General features: G+C 40.0%; 1 protein-coding gene across 3 annotated transcripts; it reads right to left on the reverse strand.

Annotated features, from left to right (window-relative positions):
- Positions 1-1,008: 1,008 nt before the first annotated feature.
- Positions 1,009-17,987, reverse strand: arfip2b (ADP-ribosylation factor interacting protein 2b). 3 transcript variants are annotated; one of them, XM_080851761.1, is made up of 10 exons: positions 17,758-17,987; positions 15,324-15,434; positions 13,219-13,275; positions 11,675-11,783; positions 9,459-9,548; positions 9,043-9,143; positions 7,254-7,475; positions 5,342-5,499; positions 4,878-5,052; positions 1,009-4,206 (listed from the first exon to the last, which is right to left on the reverse strand). In XM_080851761.1, the coding sequence occupies exons 2-10, from the start codon at positions 15,420-15,422 to the stop codon at positions 4,051-4,053; spliced, it is 1,167 nt and encodes a 388-aa protein (XP_080707887.1). In that variant the 5' UTR covers positions 15,423-15,434; positions 17,758-17,987; the 3' UTR covers positions 1,009-4,050. The 3 variants fall into 3 exon arrangements, with proteins under 3 accessions (XP_080707887.1, XP_080707886.1, XP_080707885.1); XM_080851760.1 differs by lacking the exon at positions 9,459-9,548 and having other exon boundaries at positions 13,243-13,275; XM_080851759.1 differs by lacking the exon at positions 9,459-9,548.
- Between the last annotated feature and the right edge of the window lie 5,620 nt (positions 17,988-23,607).

Raw genomic sequence — 23,607 nt, forward strand, 5'->3', positions numbered from 1 at the left:
ACATGAGAAGCTTTCTAGTTTGAACCTCACAAGTCTGAGTTCCAATTGGTCCATGGTTGACTTTGTGTTCTGACCCTGCAGTGCCTGGCCACGTATTTGAATGTTCACTGGATGAATTATTGCTAGTGCTAGGCAGATAGCCTGTGAAGAATAGCAATAACTGTGGCAAACACCAACCACATCAAGATATGATCCTGTATGACAGCTTCTTGTACACAAGTGCAGTATGGTTATATCAGTCATATGAAAATTCAAGTCAAACATATGGTTAAGTGCGTGCAGAACATGTGTTCCTTGTTTTTATTCATTATCTTCACTGAAACTGCCAAAAAGCCAAGAAGAAACAACAGTTATCTGCTCTAGAATAGGGTTGTCATAATGCTTGTCTGGAGACAACTTTTAGGCAAATTTCTCAAGTCCCCTTTTAGTTTAGTTTAACAGGGCTGTAAAGGAGAGCATTTTTTTTTTATTACTTAAATATAAGATCATGTGACATAATTTCCTCATAATTCATACACAGGAGAAACAATAAATACTAAATGTTTTTTTTTTGTGAACTTCAGGGTAATACCAGAATGATCAACGTATATGAAGCCAAGGGCAGCCAACATTCATTCTTTTTTAAAACATTTATGTGAAAACACCAGCAAAAAAATAATCAGCATGTGAATGATATGGGGAAAATGGCAAGATGTGGTTTTCAAAACCCTTCAGCTATAGTGCTCAGTGCAAATAGTTTTTTCTCCATGGGCAAAAGCCCTCTGGGGACCAGTTCTTGTAAGTGCAGCATCTCTAACCCAATTAATTCTTGTATTTGTAATCACTGCAACATCCCTAAATGCTGCATTGCAAAAATCATTTAATAAGATTTTAGTTTCTCAGAACAATGTGTATCCCATTAAAATAAAGACAACTTCATTTGATATGAAATCGGAAGGCAGGTTTTTGGAAACATTTTATTTCATATTATGGGTTTGAGAGTCTTTATGTTCCAGAGGTTTGGTCAAACTGAGAAATAAAGGCAATTACAGTCCAGTTAACTTCTTCTCATCTTAAATATCCTGACATATATACAATCAATCATACGCTAAAAATATTACAGAGCAGCCGATAACAACTGATTGTACACAATTAATATATGCTTAGAAATACCTCGATCAGCTGCGGCCTACAACTATGTAAGGGGTTTTTCATTCTCTTCACTAGTGGTTAAAAAGAAACACTGATCCATGAAAACAATCAACTCTAGGGGCTCTGAAATGTACAAAGGGGAAAGGAACATTGGGGTGCATTAGGTCAGTTTTAGTTCATTTTACAGAAGGGAATGGATCACTTCAATGTTCAGTTCAATCAGAGATTGAGACCATTAAGATACAGTACCAATAAAATGTCTATGACATTCCTTGTAGTAATTCTGCATGATCTTATCTGGACTCCACATGCCACAATATTTATAGGAAAAATAAAAACATTCTGTAAAAATGTAAGCTCTTCGTTAAATATAGTTCTTTCACAATTCAATTTCTCGGTCCCATGTCCAGCACCCACTTTATGTCAAATCAATCTGACTCCCATGTATGCCAAAGTCGTAGCAGGGCACAATCACATTTAGAGGTGGCACAAAATTAGCACTGTCATGTTTTTAGTCGACCAAAGTCAGTCGGCATACTTAGACTGTATAACATTACACAAACCTGCTCACATATGGATTCAGAGCTTATCTGAGAACATATCACGGACATGGGAGGGTCTGAATCACACACTGACATGCAAACTCTGACCAGAGGAGTACAAACACACTACAGACTAAGATCATGGTTATTAGAGACATTTCCTTTGTATTGCTTCATGGTAGCCTTATAAGCCTCCTACAGTGTCGCTTTAAGGACAATTTATGTTGTTTTCAAGTGTGACCACGTTTTCAAATACCTCTCTACTAAAACGAGAGTCTGCTGTTTCTCTGCAGCTATTAGGCTTATCAAAGCATCAGTGATATATTCATAAGAATGGTCGCTGTTGCTTTTTTTTTTTCAGTTAAAAAAAGTGGTCAGCATTCCAAACTGAATGGCTGACATGGCCCGAAGCAATATGCATTATTGTGTGTGCACGTGTTGTTTCTGCATAAACTCCACATGAGCATTCGTACATACAATGTAACTCCAACAAATAATAACAAATACAGAATATAACCTTGAGGTATTGGGAAAAGGTTTCAACAAAAATGAGCCTCGGTAATTCCAGCGCAAAAATATTATGCTGATTACTTCTAATCTGTGTGATATTGAAAATCACATTAAAGATCAGAAAATAGAGTGGGTGAACAGAACAGTTCGTAGTCTTTTCCAAAACATAGCAAAAGTAATTGAGTTAAATTGAGTTTTGCATTTAGTGTTCCGATACTGATCAATTTATCTATGCTTAAAATGAATTTGGCAAACAGTCCTCACTACACTAGAGTCGTCTGTTACGAAAAAAAAGAAGACATGTTCTAACATGTCAATCCACCAGTATCAATAAGGTGATAGACACATAAATTAATACTTGTTTCAACAAAGAACAAACAAAGCCAAAGTATTCCATTTAGAGCTTCCAAGTGTTTTGTACGTCCAGCAAAACATACAAAAAGCTGTTTCTAAAAGGTACTGAACATAACTTAAGACCTGACAACTCTTAGAGGTCTGGGTGTCCGATCATTAGTGCTCACAAGGCTCCTTTTCAATGCAAAGATATTTATCTTTGCAAAACGTATTCCACAACTTTGTACGCCACCTTCTGACGAGTGCCAAAAAAGGGGAGACATTCAGTTTTGAGGTGGTCACTGGCAGCTAACATGAAGCTTAACAAACTGGGATGCAATGGTACAAGAACATCACTGATTTACCAACATAATCATTTCTGCAGTGATCACTGACACTTCAGAGATATTGCACATAAATAAAGATTCTCCACGTCCAACGCTTAGCTGGAGGGAGGAGGCACTGGACTAATGGGTGTTGGAAGTCAGAATAAGACCGAAGATCTGATGTCCCCCACCCCATCCCAAGACCAACTGAGAAATAAAAACCCTTCATCTTTGTGAGAAACTGCTTCCTTCATGATATTCCTCAAGCTGAAAACCCCTCATCATCATCCTCGTCATTTTAGCATTTGGAGTGTCGGGCATATTTGGGGAATGTTCATCATCTTAAAGGCAGCAACCACACTATGTTTTTGTGCCTGCTACAAAAAACTTTCCGAGTTCCATTTCCAAAGGGTTTCATATACAACATATACTGGTAAACACACAAGCCCAATATCCAACAATTTTTTTTCTCCACACGTATAAAATATTGTCACCAGCCCACTTGAACTATTTATCTGAATATCTCAGATAAACCTGATTTCTGGTCAGTATCATAATTGAAATCCTTCATCAGCTTCTCCAAAAACCACACTGATAACAAAAACACGCTTCTTACTAGAAAAATGAAAGCAGTAAACACATCCACTTCAAGTGGACAGAAGTCCAGTTTTATGGATTCAGGCTTTGGTGGTAACAAAAAAAAAACACAAGAAGAATGTGGATCTGTTTGCTATGACTCAAATCCACTAAGAGAACAGGATTGTACAGAAGGAGTTGTTCTGGATGTGTTAGTTTTCTTTAGGCATTTTCTCTCTCTCTCTCCATCTCTTTTCTTAACCAGTGACTGAACCAAATTAAGAAGGGAAGAAGAAAGGAGAGGATGAGGAAGAGGAAGAGGGAAAAAGGAAGAGGGAAGGTTTGATGACCCCACATTTTTTGAGATCTCTGGCCACTGAAAACTGGACTGTCTTGGTTGCAAGTCAAGGTTTGGTTAACAATGTGTTTGTATTTGTATGTGTGCGTGTGCATGTGCGTGTGCGTGTGCGTGAGAGTATATGTGTGTGTGGTCGGTGTGAGAGTATGTGTGTGTGTGTGGTCGGTGTGTGTGTGTGTGTGTGTGTGTGTGTGTGTGTGTGTGTGTGTGTGTGTGTGTGTGTGTGTGCCCCGGGTGGTCAGTCAGTCAGTCAGTTGGTCCAAAGGGCCTCCGCTCACTGCTCCTCCAGCCAGGAGGGCTTCTCTGCTCCGGGGGGCTTGAGCTTGATATTGAACTGCTTAAGGGTCTGTTCTAGCTGCTGCTGGTTGCCTGCGAAGTAGGCTGAAATGGCGTTGTGGAAGAGCAGCAGCTGCTTGTGCATCACTTTCACCTGCAAAGACACACAGGGAAGAGGGCAACACACATGAGAACCTTCATGGCGCGATAGTTCGATTACTCACTCCTCCTTACCAAGTGTGTAAGTCTTTAAGCAGGTCACTGAACTTGTAAGTCGCTTTGCATAAAAGCGTCTGCTAAATGCAAATCATCATTCATTCACCTTCAGGCTAGATGAACATACCACCCTACAGGGGGAGAGGGGTCAAAACCAGGATTGTTCCTGTTCTTCTGCCTTTCTGAAATTCCACACCTCCTTTCTGAGCTAGCATTGCCACTCTTTCCACTGATGTGCTGACTTCTTAGCAGTGTGCAGTGTGTCTATGAGGTTTCAAGTGTTGAAAGCTGAATTCAGCATTTTCTATTGTAAGAAGTGTTGCTTGCTGAATGCAGAACATGAATACAGAAGTTTCTTCCTATACTATGTCCGCACTATTATTATTATTATTTGTATTAATTGTTTTAACGCTGAATTTGACCCTGTGATTACCAAATGAAAGCACTCATCACAGAATGTGGGTTATGATGACAGACTCCTATAACTTCAAGATAAACAGCTGGATTTGTAGTCAGTGCAAAGTCCAGGTTGAACAGAGTGGAGTAACCTTCACTGACTGGCTGGATTTACAAGCCCTTCCACAAAATTGGCCACTGGATTTAGTGTACCTTGTTCTCATCCAGGAACTTAATCTTGATGGTGACGTCGCTACGGAGACGCTCGTATTTGTCTTTCTGGGCCTGGTACTGCTGATCTGTGGCCTCAATCCTCGCCATGGTTACCGCATCACGAGGGCCCAGGTTCAGCTCCTCAAGGTCCGCACGGTATGCATCATATTCCAGTCTACAGGCACACACGCACACATTAAAACAGAACAAAACAAGGCATGTGTTAAGATCTAATAACGTTAAAGGGGTTGATTTTTCCATCAAGTATTCTATTTATGGTTTGAGTAGTTTGTTTCTGTTTGAATTTTGCAAGATGGTCTGAAGGCTCAAGTATTCTATTTATGGTTTGAGTTGTTTGTTTCTGTTTGAATTCTGCAAGATGGTCTGAAGGCTCTGGCCTTTTGCATTGTTTTACATAACAACATCACACAAAATAGATTGTTCATTTGAACTAATACACATACCTGGCATTCTCATACATCTTGATAGTCATAAGAGTGTCTTCCATTGTCTTGTTCACCAGTGTATTGATGCTGGACACAAAGAAGTTGATGGCGCCCAATAGCGTCTCTCCATTCCTGCACAGCAACTTTTGTGTCTCTGCGTTGTAACCAAACTCGTCCTGTCCGTGAACAATAAAGAAAATCCTCTTTGGCACAATATTTGGAATTCCTTTCCTGAAGATCTTCAGGTGATGGATGTAAACCATCTGTTCCTTTGCATTTGGACTGAACCTTTGATTCCGCACATAATAATTTCAGTGGCGGTCCGTGCATTTCACGACTAGGCCTTCAGAGATGTCCTACACGACAGTTAAACTGAGTGAATCCACCTCTTAATACCATCATTATGACGCCATGGCTCTCGAACCATATATTTATACAGAAAGGCAGTATAAGTGAGCATTGCATCACCTTAACATAGTCGAGTACAACAGACTTTATTAATATTTCCAGAGCATTTAAAATCAATACACCCGTATTAACAATACATTAAGAGTAGTAAACTCTCAGTTATATGATCGCTTGGATATTACTGTCACAACTTAAAAATAAAAGGCGATTTTCAGGGATTAGTCTACAAAGTTTTATTTTTAAAGTCCACCGAAAGTAGCTTATGTGAGCTTTAACAAGTTTGCCCACTAAACATTGCATTGTCCCACCTGCAGAGTAGTTTCATTAAACCTACCCGATCCTCACGATATCCAGTTTTTCTTGAAAGTTCCGTCTTGAAAATGGCGTTGTAATTGTATCAAAAACTGGAATTTTCAAGTTGGTGTAAACTAGTTTATTTGAGTTAGTTAATGTAATTATATTTTAGCAACAATATCTATATCTCCTCCTCCTTCAGCCATTGTCGGTTGAAAATAAACTGAAATGTACGTTTTCGCTATGTGTACGTTTTCGCATTCGCCAACTAAACTGAGCACTGAGGCACTGCATCAGTCTGCTTCAGTATCCAATCAAAGGACGTTTACGTGTCACGTTTAACGCGAGGCCTGCTAGCTGGCCCAATGTCGCCAACTCAAAATCTGATTGGTTATCACAACTGTCTGTTTCAGTTCATTCAACTTAAATGGACTGAAACAGACAGTTGTGATAACTAATCAGATGTACACGCGCCTTCACTGTTAATTCAGGGAAGATTTCTTGGAGCCTGGCACTACAGGCGCCCTCACTGTTAATTCTGAAGGCCTCGGGGAAGATTTCTCGGAGCCTGGCAACACATGATAGCTGAAATATGATTGGATGAAAGCTCTAACATAAATAAACAACGCTATAAAATGAAGAGAATGGACTATGGGGAATCATTTAATACATATTTATGAAAAGAAAATATTAAAATTACATTTATTTTATTACATTTATTTTCTGATGATGTTTAGGCCAGCCGAGAAGGCCTTGCTGGCCCTGACGGACCACCACCGAAATATTTTATACTAGCATGAAACTACACTCATGTGTTGTTTTAGATTGCGTTGTTTAAATTGTAGTCTTAAATTGCTGTTTTTAATACATATTCTTTGATTTCATTATGATCTTATTAATTATTTTCAATTAAATCTATTATTTATTGCAATTTTATATTATCCTATTTTCTGTCTGACTTTAGCACTTCTATTACTTTCTTTAATTATTGAGATTGTTTAACCATGTAAAGCACCTTGAGACTTCTTTGTATTTTAAAGTGTGCTATACAAATAAAATCCATTATTATTATTATCATGGGATATCAACATGAAAATGCCACATTTACATATGACACGATGCAATACAACAAAAACACTGCAGAGCCTTCAATAACGTGAATTCTCCATGGCTATCACCACCAGGCTAATATTACACCTAAAGACAACCGAAGTCTGATCAATCTGACCCGTAGTTCTGGTGACTTCTGGCTCAGGTCAGCGAAGGTGTCTCCCAGGGCGTGCTGGGTCTGCACCATGCTGTAGAAGTGGTTGGTGAGCTCCCGTGCCAGACGAAGAATGATCTCGTACTTCCGTTTAGTGTCCCGAAGAACCTCAATCTGAGCCTCCAGCTCTAGGTCCACCGTTCTGGAGCCGCGTCCGAACCGCTCCGAGATTAACTGCTTGGTGCACTGCAGAAGAGTTTGCGTAGTTCTTATATCGAACAATCATGCTTAGTAAAAATGATGTACAGTGGGGAAAATAAGTATTTGAACCCCTGCCGACTTTGCAAGTTTGGCCACTTGCAAAGAAATGTGTGATCTAGAATTTTAATGGTAGGTGTATTTTAACAGTGAGAAACAGAATATCAACAAAAAAATCCAGAAAACTGCATTTTATAAGATTTATGACTTTATTTGCATTTGATGCAAAAAATAAGTATTTGAAGCCCCGAGCAAACAGCAAGAATTCTGGCTCCCAATGGCCAGTTATGTGCCCAAAAAGCACACAGATTAGTCCTCATTAGGTCTAACAAGGTTTACCTGATCTCAACTGGTGACCTGTATAAAAGAAACCTGTCCAAAGAATCATACTTCACACCTTCAACCTCACCACCATGGGCAAGACCAAAGAGCTGTCCAAGGACGTCAGAGATAAGATTGAAGACCTGCACAAGGCTGGAATGGGCTACAAAACCACCAGCAAGCAGCTTGGTGAGAAGCAGATAACTATTGGTGCGATTACTCATAAATGGAAGCAACACCAAACAACTGTCACCCGTTCTAGGTCTGGGGCTCCATGCAAGATATCCCCTCGTGCGGAATCAGTGATCATTCGAAAGGTGCAGAATAACCCCAGAACTACACAGGGGGAGCTTGTGAATGATCTCAAGGCAGCTGGGACCAGAGTCAGCAAGAAAACCATTGGCAACACACCACGCCGTAATTTTTTGAAGTACTGCAGCACTCGCAAGGTCCCCCTGCTCAAGGAAGCGCATGTACAGGGCCATCTGAAGTTTACCATTGCACACTTGAATGATTCTAGGGAGGATTGGGAGACAGAATGTGGTCAGATGATACCAAAATCAAGCTCTTTGGCATCAACTTGACTTGCCGTGTTTGACAGGGGGGGGGGGGATGCTGAATATGACCCCAAGAGTACATCATACCCACCATCAAGCATGAAGGTGGAAACATTATGCTTTGGGGCTGTTTCTCTGCCAAGGGTACAGGACGACTCCACCGCATCAAGGGGACTATGGATGGGGCCATGTAACATGGAATATTGGGCTTGAACCTCATTCCCTCCCATTGAAAACACAACCTTAAAGATTTGGAGAGGATCTGGAAAGAGGAGTGGACCAAAATCCCTCCTGAGATGTTTGTAAACCTGGTGACCAACTACAAGAAACGTCTGACGTCTGTGCTTGCCAAAAAGGGTTATTCCACCAAGTACTAAGTCAGTTTTGGGGGTTCAAATACTTATTTTTTGCATCAAATGCAAATAAAGTCATAAATGTTATAAAATGCATTTTTCTGGATTTTTTAGTTGATATTCTGTTTCTCACTGTTAATACACACCTACCATTACAATTATAGATGACACATTTCTTTGCAAGTGGCCAAACTTGTGAAATCGCAAGGAGTTCAAATACTTATTTTCCCCACTGTATAATGTGCTAAATACAAATAAACCCGAGTTAGCCGTAATGCTGCCATTGCTTATTAATTGTTGATAATTGCATTAAGGGCTGTATACCTTGTAGGTGTTTAGGCCCCACTTCTTCATGATGTCAAACTTCTCCACGGCAACGCCCCTTGTGGCCTCCTCAGCAGTCGCTGACTGGTGCATGTTGGATCCTAATGGATGGTGGTTACACTCGAGTTACCATCTTACGCTTCATATTACTCAATACATTCACCTTAACCACTACATCTACTCCCCTAACTCACACACTCAAAGGAAAACATACGTTTACAGCAAACCTATAGCCTAAACCCTTCTCAAGTTAATCCAAAGGACACCAAGTGCAAAAAAGATCCCAGGTATTAGTAGCAATTATTACTATAAAAGATTCAAATAAAGCTTGGATGACTGACAGACAGAGACAGCAATGAGAATGCAGTTGTGGAGTGGAATGAAGGAGGGAGTGTCCAGGGTCCTTGTGGGGATACCTGAGATGTCCTCAGATAGGCTGGTTCCTATTCGGCTGGCTGCGGACTGATTTGGGGCAATGCTAACACCCCTGGCCTTCATACGCAGGTCTGGAGGGGGGAGGGGCGGGCTCAAGGTGTGACGGACAGGGTGATGAGGTTTGGGTTCATAGGTTGAGAGGGGATTGGATTCACATTATGGATGGGTATGAGGTAGTGCAAATAAGGGTAGGAGGATTTTACCATGGTGTTTTCCAGATGGTCAGGTTTTTTTATGTGTGTGTGTGCGTGTCCATCCATATTGACATATGAACATAATAGTATGGAAGAGGAGAGGTATAGGATGAGACCCAGGAGACAACAGAGGTGAAGGGAGGAATGGGGAATACAAAAAAAGGAGGAAGGAGTGGGAGGTTGGGTAGAGAAAAGGAGGGAAAGAGAGTGATAGGAAGAGTTAGACCCGTTAAATGAGGAGAACATGGAAACACACCGATGTCACACACACAGATGAGGCATGACAGAGATACCATCTGACTATCGCAAACAGATTAACACACACGTTCAAGGCAGGATTTCCAAGCCACATTTGCACTTCAAATGTAGGGAGATGTTTATGGACAAAAGACAGGAAGTCTTTGTGCTTCCACTCCACATCTGCAAGCTTGTGAACTTGGGTGTCATTTGTGAAAAAGACCCCAACACTGAGAAGAGACCCGAGAACACCCAATTAAATCACATCAGAAAACACACGGCCCACACTATACACCTACGCAAGGCAGCGGGTCACACCAGTCTCTGAGAGCTTGACTGTTATCCTTCACAGTTAGTTATTCAGCCCTAGGAGCAGGGGAAGAACGGGGTTTGATGTTTGCCCACCTTTTACTACGCAAAAAGCCAAAGTGCACTAGAACACGTAATGTGAAGACACTACATTAGTGGTATGAAAATCAGAGAGCCACCACCAACCAAACAAAATGACTCTATGCCCCATTCCCAGAGGGCTCAGAAGGCCCCACTTAACAATGAGAAGCCCAAGGGAGATAGGGGAGGGAGTGTCTATAAACGTGAGGAACACAGAGGCCACCTTGTCCTGGGGCAGGAATGCGTCTGGGCGGAAAGTCAGCATTGAAGCGGATAGCTGGCCCTGGAAGAGGGTGGAGAATGAGCAAAGCAGACCTTTGCTACATCAGGTTCTCTCACACCTATCAGTCATTACTGGTTCTACTAAGGGGAGGGGCGAAATATGGAGGGTATTGAGGTGAAACAGACCGTGTTGAAATGCTATAGTACGTCTCTTCTAGCCCTCTTAAAAAAAAAAAATGAGAAGAGTTGCAAAATCCACAATAATACAGAATAATACCAAACAAAGTACATTTACAGAATATTGAAAGTAGTTTACAGCTTCCTCCTGGAATAGTCCGTTTCAGAGGCACTGTATTCTTTGTCGCTTAAGAACTGAACACAGCACAGCGTTTGTGTGCAGCTATGGTACAGTATGCTAAAGATGTAAAGCACTGGCTGTGACTAATGTTCCATGCAGGCCCATTCAACAGACCTCTTCAATGAACTCACTCTGTCCATACTCCACCTCTCCCCACCCATCTCCTGCCTTCCCTCAGAGGGCAAGGGAAATTAAACGTGGGAAAATGCGTGGCAGAAAATGGCACTAAAACCACTGAAGCATAAAATTATGCAAATCTCTCCATAAACATTTCCTAAAAGTGGTGAGAGATAGAGACAGAGAGAGAGAGAGAAGTGGAGGCGAAATACACAGAGAAAGAAAGTGAGAGAGAGAGAGAGAGAGAGAAAAGAGAGAGAAATGTGAACGTGCCTGATAATAATCCCTATTTCTTGTCCTCTTACACTGCACCACACACTGAGACAGCCATCCCATGGTCATCCCTGATAAATGTGAAAAAAAGTGCCTCGTTCTAGCAAATTCTCACTCTGTTAACAAAGACGCCAGTCTGGGGAAGTGTGTGTGGAGAAATGGATTAGACAGACAGAGCCTGACAAAGTGTGTGTGCGAACTCAGGCACTCCCCACATCAAAATAGCCCTTTTTAAAGAACCGGCTGGTTTTGGAGAAAATGTAAAGAGACGCGTGAAGAGTGGACAAAGGCGTAATATGCTATTTTTAGACTACGGTAGACAGCTTTTCTTATGTGGCGCTGTCCAACTTCATCTGGTCCCTGAGACAGGATGAGTGGAAGTGAGGGAGCGGTGAGACTGAAGTACCTTTGATGGAGCTGGTCGAGATGACGCCCTCGGCAGTGCCTCCGTAGCCACCTGATACGATACTGGTCTCGTTGAGGTTCGGCCCAGATACCATTACCTGCTGTAGATCCTGTACACACACACACACACACACACACACACACACACACACACACACACACACACACACACACACACACACACACACACACACACACACACACACACACACACACACACACACACACACACATTCACACACGCGCGCACACACACACACACACAAAGATGAGGAGAGAGTGCATAAATGAGTGAAAGTGGAGAGTAGAGAAGAAGAGGAAACAGAGCGAGAGACAGACAGACGAAAAAACACAGTAAACGGGACCAGTAGACCACACTATTCAATCATCATAAGACTTCTGTAAACTTTGCAAAGAAACCAGACCAAAACTAGTGACAGTTTCAAGTGTCTTCCCCCCTAATTAAAATCACTTAGTTCAAATTAGAAGGCCCAATGATGTATACATAGTTTGGTTTCCACAGTTACTGGAAAATACATGTGAGCTCTTTGAAGGCTCTCACTTCATATACACTATTTTACATAAGATAGGCTAATCAGTCTTTGGTCAACTGTCCCTATATGGTCAGTATGTTTGTCTGCACTATCTACAGGGATAACAGTCACACATTTGAGGTCAACTGGGTTACAATATGCCCATGACCACTTAAAGTAGCACACATATCAACACGACTGAAATCTGTATCATATTGAATTGTGAAGTGAACCCAAAATGGGGAATTTGGTTCAATTCAAAATCGATACAAATCCGATACAGCCTAGTAACAATACTACCTAAACTGGCTTAGAACAATGCAAACAAGCCCTTATCTGTACCACAGTGTACCGTAGCACATTCCAAAACAAATGGCTGTTAACGGACAGGAACTCGTTTCATCAGATTACTCTGGATCTGCTATGAGATGCTGGACAGGCCAAACTCGCTACTCAAACGGAAAGACTGCAATTATTTTCCCCAGTCTAACCAGAATTATGTAAACACATTTATATCAGACAAGAGCAAAGTAGCACAGATGAATCTCTCTACTAGGGTGAGCCTGTGAGCATGTGCTGAGATACCAGCAGAGACACAAATCACTCTTGCATGAATGTTAGAAACACATAGAAACACAAATGTAAACATGAGAGCACAGAAAAACATAGAACAAATAAGATGAACACACTTCGCCTTACAAGAGAGGAGAATCACCCTGGAGAATAAAATAGGACAAGGCTGTCACGTTAATATTAAATTGAAAGGAAAGTGACATTTAAATGAATGATTGTCAAGCAAACAAACATGGACATGTAGTTTTGACACATCCACTCTGTCTGGGTAAGACACAAACAACATTCACCCACTTTTAAGCCACACTTCCTGGGTTAGAGATCCATGAAACAGATCAGTTTCCTAATGCAAACTGTGTTACAAACTGTGAAGACAAAACAAACAATAGAAATACAATCACACACACACACACACACCCCGTCCCATGACCCTTCTCACCCTTGTGTCTGCAGAACTCCCTACCTTCTCATCTAAGCTCCACTGAGCCTTTGCAGCCTGCATGAATATGATGGGAATGTGAAGCACAAGGACAAACACAAAAAGGAAAGAAAAAGAAAGGAAAATTATAAACACGCTGCACATTACAAATAAAGAACAGAAAAATAACTAAATCCAGACTGAAATAAATGGAACGATTACAATGATGTAGGAACACTGAACCCAAATCAAATGATGACAACAAATCCTCCAGGCTCTCAGTCCTTGCTTTTCGAATGGGTAAATTAGTAACCAGGACTTTTTCTAAACAAATGCATGAGGAAAATTACTAACTTGGCCACCAGCAAAGTAGAAGTAGCCTATATGCTATCAACTGTCTGTGTGTGTGTGTGTGTGTGTGTGTGAGAGAGAAAGATGCCATGTAACATTCACATAGTGTATACAGACATTCTAGCCTAACAAAATAAAACCTGGGGCAGTGTTAGTGTGTGGGAAGTCACATTATAATTATACAGTTATAATTAGAGCCTACAACAGTACAATCGTATGGGTTCCAACCAAGAAGGGATGTGGCAGGATTGTGGAAGTGTAGAATCATGGGTTTAAACTACAGATTATGTAAAACCAAAGTAAAACACTATAACGTAAGGATGATAGTAAAAAGATGATTTAAATTAACTATTTTTCCGTCAGGGGAAGGTAACTGAATATCCACTAGTGTTATGAAGTCAGGATTTAGTAGTCTTTAACAGACTGCCAGTTTGACCGGCAAGCTAGTTGATATAGCTGAAAGAAATTGGTCACCACCAATCAGCTATAACACAGGCCCAGAGATCCCTGTTTAACTTCACATAATATGATATTTAGCTATATCTAAGCATAATTCAAACTATATCAAAATAGTGTCTATATGGATGTCAAACTGTCACACTTCAAATATAATCCAGCTGGTACTTGTCAAGATAATTTGCTACTGAAACACACATGGTTTTCATTTAACAACATAACAAAGGTTAGCTGATTAGAATAGCAATACTAGCCTACATTTTCTGAAGATGAAAGCAATCTCCTGGCAGTTTTATTTAAACAAAAGATTAGGCTGGGTCTTGAATTAACCTAAAGGTCCATGTTAACTGATGTGGAAAAACAAAAATGACTCGTGTGAAGGTTTTAAAGCTATCAAAGTTCCAAAAACCAGTTCAGAAAAGTGCCCCTAGCAACTTGACAACCTGTCAAGATTTGTTTTGTTTCACTACTTAAATTCACTAACGTCAACTAAGGCTACGTAAGAATGACACATTCTGGATTGGCAAACAGACTTGTATTTGCTTTCCTAACTTTATCCCGGATCTACCACTATTGGTCTTTCTTTACCTACCCAGGTGTGCCATGTCCTAATGCCAGCTCACCTCTTAAGTTTATTTACAAAGCGAACAACACTGGCCCTCAACACTGCTCCCTAGACTTTTATTGCTGCAGTTTCATCAATATTTAACCTGTTCTATATAAGGTCAACTGCAACATGCAAGAAACACTAACTGCTGAGCTTTCTTACAGTCAATAAGCATGGAAACAGTACTTACATGTATAATGAACCAGTTTGAACTTACAAATCCATAGACTCAAAAAGAAATAGCAGTTCAACTGGCAAGCTAACTGTTTGGTATTTAACGCATACTACTGACTGAGCCCTGGAGAGAGTAAAGGCCACGTCATGTGAACAGTCACAGTCTCCCAGATCGAGCCACCTATCAGTACCATATTGTGCAACTGGTAAAGCTAAACTATCCTTGGGAGCCACAGGGCATACATTTGATAAGAAGGTAAGCATGTCTGTTCAGTATATTCCATGCTATGCTCTATGTAGTCTATTCCAGACAGGAACCATCAGTGCCTTCCTACTGTTCAGCACACAGACAAATTCAGAGAAAAAGCCATCCTCGATTCAGTGACTCTGATGGAACTAAACTAATAAACTAAAATGAAACACAGTGGTTTAAACTTCAGGGAAACATTGTCATCTGAAGTTCTTTTCCTTTGTCTACTTCTTGCAAAATCAACAACCCAGCCCTGAAAACACAATAGGCAGCTGCGCTTGTACTCACCTGTTCCAGGCCGTCATCCTCAGGGATATTCCTCGAGTCCCCGTTGCTGTTAATGGGAATCTCCATGGTGGCAGCCCTGCTCATAATGCTGTCTGCCATGCTGGAGGTTTGCTGTGTGGAGAGATAAACACAGAGAAAACAATTTTTGTATTACATCAGTGACCTCTAATGTCCATTGGAGAGGGGGCGGGTCTAGTCCTGTTTTTTTTTTTACCTTAAAGTATATAAAGTGACCAACTATTGTTCGCTTATCAGTGCCAAGCCTATTACTACTATTCCAACAAGGAAAGTCTAGTAAATGCTATTCCACAGAGAATCTAGGCTGCCGGTGACATATATGGCACCATGGCATCCTTGTGCCAGCTCTCCACACAGCTATGGAAATTCAGAGCAAAGAAACAGTCCTCTCTCCTACCTCCTTCCGACAGAATTAAAGTGTAAGTAGGCTACAGCCTCAGCTCTGAGCCGAGCTCCAACCACTGTATAATTTTGAAAAATGGTAAAAATGGGCTGGAGTGGGAGGCGTAAACCTGTGTGAATGGTGAGTCTCAATCAGCAAATGAAAATGAGACTGACTGACACTCACGTGCAGGGGCTAGTGGATGTGTTGATGTGTTTCAAACTTTCAGCTCAGTTCAGTCATATCATTGAGATCACTGCTAGATTTTTTTTTTTTTTTTTTTTACATTTCAGAGTGCACTTACACTTTTATGTCGTAAGGGGAGTTGACAGCCAGTCTTTTTATTATTATTATTATTATTATTATTATTACACTGTTGACACCCAGTTCAAGAAAAGACTATAAATTCAGCACCACACTTTCACAAAACTATGAGTTTTACTGCACAGAAGGGAAACGGATACTGATGTCTTGTGTATGTTTCCATGACGACATAACATAAATTCAAGTCTCCAAGCACGTAGCCTGAGGGTACCACGATGATTCATCAAAAGTTTTAGTCCACGATATCACACACTGATGACAGACAGGTAATTAGGCTACATGAAGGTAGCAGGTGCAACACAAAACATGTGACTTCTATACTCCTCTTAAAGATTTCTACCAACCATTTGAACTTATGGAGTGGGCTGCCTATCTTTTAAAAAAAGTGTTCTAACGACCAAATAACAAAAAAAGAAACAAAGACGGAAGAGACCTTCAGATGAAGCAGATTTCCAGAGACAAATAGGCTAAGCCAATAAAGACACGTTGACTGGAGGGCATTGTAAAGCTGAGAACAATCACTCTTTACATGGCACCTTTCGACCACTGCAATAGTGAATTCAATAGTGCAATAGTTAATACACAAAATGGACACTGCTGCCTTAATAATCAATGCTGCAGGTTCAGAACATCTTGGACCAATAAATAAGACCCACTTGGTACAATTTCTATATCGACCAGAACAAGAATGGACGTACTTAATAATAAAATACAACCGAATTATGAACTTACGTCGCCAAAAGAGACATTTGTGTCCATTACGTTAGAGATAATAGTATATTGTTAGCCAAGGCTATGACTGTGAATGGCAAAGCTGTCAAATCCAAAGCAAAACATACGAAGGGGTCCTTGATCCAACGGCAAACTATGTTTGGACAGAAAAGTATTTTAAAATGAAACATAACATTATATCCTCTAGCTGACAGTTATGAATTTCATAAATGACTTATTGATGGTAGTACCTAGGCTAACGTCCAGCGTTATTATGTCCCAAACCATAATAAAAACTAGGTAGGCTAACCCACATATTAGGCTATCGCTATCTCACTAGACCACCCAACACAAGTCAGTATAGCCTCCGACAGGTGCATCGCAGGCGGGAACCATAGCAATCTGTTATCTGCGCTATCCTGCACCTATCATTAACTGTCGTTTCACACTAAAATTAAAGGTGACATTAGTTGAATAAGCTAAACAAATAGCTGTTAACGCTCAAGATATATTTATATCCGGCTTAAGTTCATTGAAACGAATGATCTGTGCTTGAGAACTCACGCTGGCAGTCATAGTGTTAGAAACCTCTATCTAACAAGACAAATATCTTCTTTCTCCACTGAGAATTTTCCATCGCTTTGTGGCAAGCACTAGGTATAGACTCCCATGTCTATGGCAATGAACACGAATTCCAGGCAATTTTACAGGGCCAGACTGAAATGTAGCTTACGTTAGGCATCGCTAACTTGCTAACATAGCTCTACTTTAGCGAAAGGATCCAATATCCAAATGTCGGTTCACCAAACTGTCCGGCCTTCTTCAATTTTCAAAAGCATCTATTTAGGCAGATGTATTGTATTATGTCATTCATGTCATATTGTCATAGTTTTAATGGAAGCTAAAACGATACAAAATAAGAACCACACGAAAGAATATATTTTTACTAACCATAACGGATATGTACGGCAGGTGGAAAAATTATAAGGGTTGCCTTACCTGTAATAAAATCCCCTTGCAGATAACCTGTTTAATGAAATAACTTTGGCAGTTTTGCGATTCATACGCAAGTTAACGGTATTTGTGTCAACAGAGTTAACATGCAGTATCATAAAAATAAAGCGTTCATGAGTTGTTAAAAACTGGTGCTACCGTGAGCTAACTAGCACATCGCATGTTCGAATATCGTCCGCTACTGCCCCTTCCTAACATGAACCTCCTTGTTAGGTTTGTATCATTCGGAATCAAACCCCTAGCCTCCCCAAAATGTCCGGAAATGACGACAGTAATAGAAGCCAGGAGGGAACTCTCGAGTCGCCCCCTGATGGAGGTAAAGGCGAAATGGATGGGATCATATGTCTATGGATGGGATCCACTACAGATGCGTTTTTAGATAAACATATCTCGGTCCACATCAAAACGTTAGTGGAATGGCATATGCTTTGGGATACTTTGGGAACTTTAACTATTATGTTGATCATAGTAATGAGATGATGAGGAACTACAATGAATGTTGTTTAGATTATGTCGCCGGTCTGCGCGCCTCACCGAGCTGAACAAAATGCCGATTTGTATTGCTTGTCCTGTGCAATTTGTATTGCTTGTCCTCAATATTTTTGAAAGAAGGCAAAAATATCGCCTTTCCACAGTTAATTTGTGTTAACTGTAATATGTTTTTACAAACCTTGGCGATTTTCTTTTTTAAATCCAGTCTATTGGAATTTACTTGTAAATTTGTACGATATGAGCGCAACCACTAGGGACGTAGGTTTTCACTCTCCCTCTAAATAATTGCTGGAGCTATGGCTGTGCGACTTTGATTTTTGCCAGCTCCGGTATGTTAAAACAAATCACTAGAGAATGAATGGAAAATCGACAAAACAATAAAATAACTGCTTGAGAGTCTAGACATTCGATTAAGTTCAATACAATGCACGTGTAGGCCTATGTTGTCTCCATATGGACTTTAGAGCCATTGCATTTCTCAAATATCTCTGCTGCTATTCCTCTGCCATAGAAATAAACAGCGAAACGTAAAGGATTACAAAGCAGTTCAGTTATACCATGCGTCATTAGGATGCTGTGGTTTTTAGACTGCTGTTACATCCATAATTACTGCCAAGATTTTGGAGTAAATACGTTGTTCAAACTTGTTAATGGTTCGTAACCTACTAAAAGCACTAATGTGTATAAATACATAGGCTATATGCTACATTTTGTAGTTCTAGTTAAAACACACAAAAAGTTTCTAATAGCCTATTGTTTCCCATAAAGCTTTTAGGTAAACATCGTAGGATAATCAATGGGAAAATCTAGAAACCTTTCATATTTGTTTCATATCAGAGAGAAGGGTTCTACTAGCCTATTATTTCCCATGACTTTGAAAGGCTGATAAGTAAACGTCATTGGACAATCAATGGGGAAATCTAAAAACGTTTCATGTTTGTTTCATATGAGATTGTGTTGTCATCTAAAACAAGACAAGTAACGTTATGATTTATTCAATATAGAATATTTTTTATGGATTCAAACCCATGGAAGTCCTGTTTATGTATAATTATTTCCGAGAGATTATTTGCGTTTAATTTGAAACACGACTGACATAGGCTATAGCCTACTTGTTGTTCCACTTTTCAACAGAGCGTGGCAGCATAACATCATAAAATCTGACCAATAGGCGAAGGATAGGCTACTGCACCTCCAATTTCCACAGCGAATCTGTATTCTGTATCTGTATTCTACAACGCCTTTCGTCACCGACACGATGGAGGCGATCTGTTTAAAAAAATGATTACATAGGTCCCCTCAAATACCTAATCAATAAGAACAGACTGTAATCAAGAGTATTGGAAAACCTTTATTACAGTTCATATTAAATCAGTTTATTATCATATTATTAAAGTTAATATTAAACCTTATTTTTTACCAGATTATTATCAATACCATATTCGGTATTGTGATCTGATGTCTTGTAGGTTGCATTTTGGATTAAGTGTATTGAATACCATCCAATCTTCCTCACATTACACTCACACACACACAGCAGTGCAGATGAGTCAGTACAGGTGACTAAAGTATTCCCGTATCAGTCTCCCATTTACTGTAACAATTAATCCAGTTTAAATGAAAACAGACACTTGACCTGGCAAGAGTTTACTTATAGACTTGGAAAAGGCCACTTCTCCAGCACAAATGCTGTGGCAAAACACTATTGTACATAGTTATATAAATGCATAAGTTGTGAATGCCTGGGCTTCTACAAACACATGAGAAAAAGAAACACAAAGATTATCATGCTTTTTTCACACACACACACACACACACACACACACACACACACACACACACACACACACACACACACACACACACACACACACACACACACACACACACACACACTGTCAAAGTCTTAGGCAGTCATGCATGGTGCCAACCAGCCTTGGGTCAGTCAGTGGTGCACTTCCAGTCCACTTGACATACAGTAAGGAGATGCTAAACTCATAATGGTTACCCTGTCCCAACACCATGAGTTGTGAACAATTGTTGAGTCCAAAAAAATCTTCAAGCACACTTCATTTTGGGAAGTCCACTTAAGGTAGGACTTTAGACCATCTCATCCCTGTGTTTATGTCTGAGTAAGTCACTGGTCATCTGACAAAAGTGTAATGTCAGCAAAACTGAGCAACGGACATTTTTTTTAAAGGTATGATTGTAGAGGAAAGTGAGGGACAAAAACAACTTAGTTCATATGACCACAGCTTTATTCACACACCACTTAAAGAACAGTTTACCACACAGTGGAGACCCTCACAAATGTTTTCATTCTACTTCTCACGAGTAGGCACAATTTCACCAACTGACTCACCGTCAGAGTCAGAACCACTGGATCCTGCTTGCACGCTTTCCCTAGAGAATTAAACTCTGTATTTTCATATAGAACTTTCTAGACTTACTGCATATAAGTGTATCCTTTAACTGTAATGCAAGTTATAAATGAACTTTAATCAAGTAATCAACTCCATCAGTTATTGGCTACCCTGACAAATGCTTTTTGGACTGATAACATAGTAATTCTGTTTGGCTTTTTACTTTTATTTTTCTGTAGTGATTCAGTTTGAGTCATGTCTTTTAAGGTAAGATCCAAAGAGGCCACATGGACTTCATAAAAGTAAAAGTCCTCAACACTTTCAAATATGTTCAGCTGGATCTCCTCTCTAAACTGGCTTGATGTGACTCATTGGATAAGATGTTTTATAGATCAGTTTTATAGATATTGCATAGATATTGTCAAACAAAACAAAAGAGTTTGTGTGAACAGACAGCAGTTGCCAGCTATGATATCTGTTCTATCTCACGTACTGTCAAACAGCATGGTTTGACTGCTACACTCTTATTGAGAGTATTAAGGACACAAATCTGTAATATACAGGATGTTTCACCACTTCACATAAGACAGAGTGCTATTGCTGATGCCATGAAAGCATGCTGTACAATGTTAATATTTTTCATTAATTATCAAGAAGGTGCTACTGTAGTGCATTACCAAATACTTTACCAAGGGAAGGATGAGTGCAGTATGTGAAGTAGAAGTTGAATTTCTTTTAAAGCAGCAGTAAGGAGTTTTGGTCTATAAAACGAGCATGCTAACTAGAAGGCATGCAAAAACCTTGCAAACACCACCAACACCCCATTTGGCATTGATAAAAGCTTGTGAACATGCTAACTGGCATCCCTTCTTTGCTTTATAGTATATCTCACACTGTGAAAGCTTATCTTACTTTTTAGCGAGGTGTTCTGTCACGAACCACAAAACTGCATAGTGCATAGCCTGGATGGCTATAGTGGAAACCATAGGTGTGTTTTTATCAACCATTCACCTGACCATGTATCATCAAAATGGATTTGAAGATTGTATTAAGTTATTTATAAAAACATATCTCAAGAAGCGGCAAATTGTTACAGAGCTACATATCTATTTACACTTACAGTTAAAGTAATTAAAAGTATCTTCTAATAAAGGAAACAGTAAACTGCTCAAATATTCCAGCTAAAATTCCATCCCCTAATGTACTATGCTCTCCTGGACAAGACAAACCATATAACCAAGTCCAAAGTGCCCTTCCTTAAAATTGGCTACTTTGCCCACATCACCAATCAATGAGTGAGATCCTTTGGCAAGATCCTTTTGTCACAGAACTAACTAGGAGGCCCATCTCTCTCTGTCACTCATGCCAGCTGGCCCATGAACATGTGAAGACGTGCTGGTTTTCTCAGACGTGCAGTCCAGCGTCAGTGAGGAGGGGGACTGGCATAACAGGAACTCAACTTTGCCTATCAGACATTCTGAAGCTTAAGTAAAAACACAAAAGCACAATGATAGGATGTAGTCCCCTGTTGAACCCTTCTAAAATGTAAACAGTGATGGTCAAGATACTGGAAATAATCTAATATATAATAATATATTACTGACAGCATAATTTATTCTGCTGTCCAGGCAAATGTTTTTGTTCATACAAATTACACGTACGTTCCTCTGATTGTTCAACATGCTTGTATGGTCAAGCATATGTGCATGCAAGCAAGCTTGTGTGTTGAATTCTTACAATGAAGGGCAATGTAGTTGCTCTGTCTCTCACTCTTGCTCTTATAAGTACATGACACATAAAGTTGTCTACAAACATCTTTTATTATTGATCAGTGCTCCACCCACTTGTTTCCCCCTGTAGTCATTGGGTGGAATTCATCCAAAGCGTTCGAATCAGACTCCAACTATCAAAGAGCAAAGGTGCAAAAAGGAAACTAGATATGTCTCAAAACAGGAAAAGCTCTTTCAATCCAAGCAAGTATCCTAGGCACATCATTGTCCAGCATTGAGATATGAAGGCCTGTCTGGATGAGTTGTAGGAGAGAATAATAAAGGTCATAATGTGGTCTTACGAAGTATTCTCACATTACCCATTTTCTCTTGTCACCTCCTCTACACCGCCTCAAGACTTTAGATCTGCCAATCGACTCATCAATATTCACTAACACTAAATCCATATATACATGTTCATTTGAACTTGTAATACAGCCAATACAGGCTGATTGACAAAACTGTGCGGCTGATTTGTCATCCAGAGAGCTCCCTTCAGTCAGCAGGGAAAGTCTGCTAACATCTACCCCCTCACCAAGATTGTGGTTTGTTGGGAAGGGTTGTTAAGAGGTTTTATTTCTTCGCTATTTCCAAGAGTTGGTTATTTAGTCCATTGCTTTATATTTCACACTGTTGTTCATAAAGGAAATCATCATTTAACAATGTGTTGCGTGCATGCAGGCCCTTTCCCTGAAACGACTCACAGTTGTCAACACTGTCACGCACATTAGGAATTGGCCACACACACACACACACACACACACACAGTGCCAGGCATATTCAAACTACACTGAAATGATCAGGGGCATTCAGTGTAAAAGCATTCCATTGTCTGTTCTTAAGCAAAGAACGATGGATCTAAGCTATCAAAATGAATGAAATATACAATGCTGTTTTTGAAATATTCTTCAAAAGCTAAAGGTTTATCCGCTTGATGGGGCTAAAGTCTGAAACCAACCTTTCTGTAAAACAAGTCCAACACAAAGGCGTAGCTGTCCAAATGAACTCAAAGTAAATCTTCAGATAATCAAAGCGTTTAAACAATTTGCCAGGCTCCATATGTTCATTTGCAGTGCCCTGAAATAGAAGTTAGTGCTTTTAGCGCATTATGAGTTATACACATACAACCACATAGCCAGACAATTAAAATAGAAAAAGTCAAACATCAGTAATCAGAATTCTAAATATAACTCCATAGAATTCGAGAAGAT

The sequence above is a fragment of the Sprattus sprattus genome, assembly GCF_963457725.1.
Source record: "Sprattus sprattus genome assembly, chromosome: 1".
In the NCBI taxonomy this organism is placed as follows: Eukaryota; Metazoa; Chordata; class Actinopteri; order Clupeiformes; family Clupeidae; genus Sprattus; species Sprattus sprattus.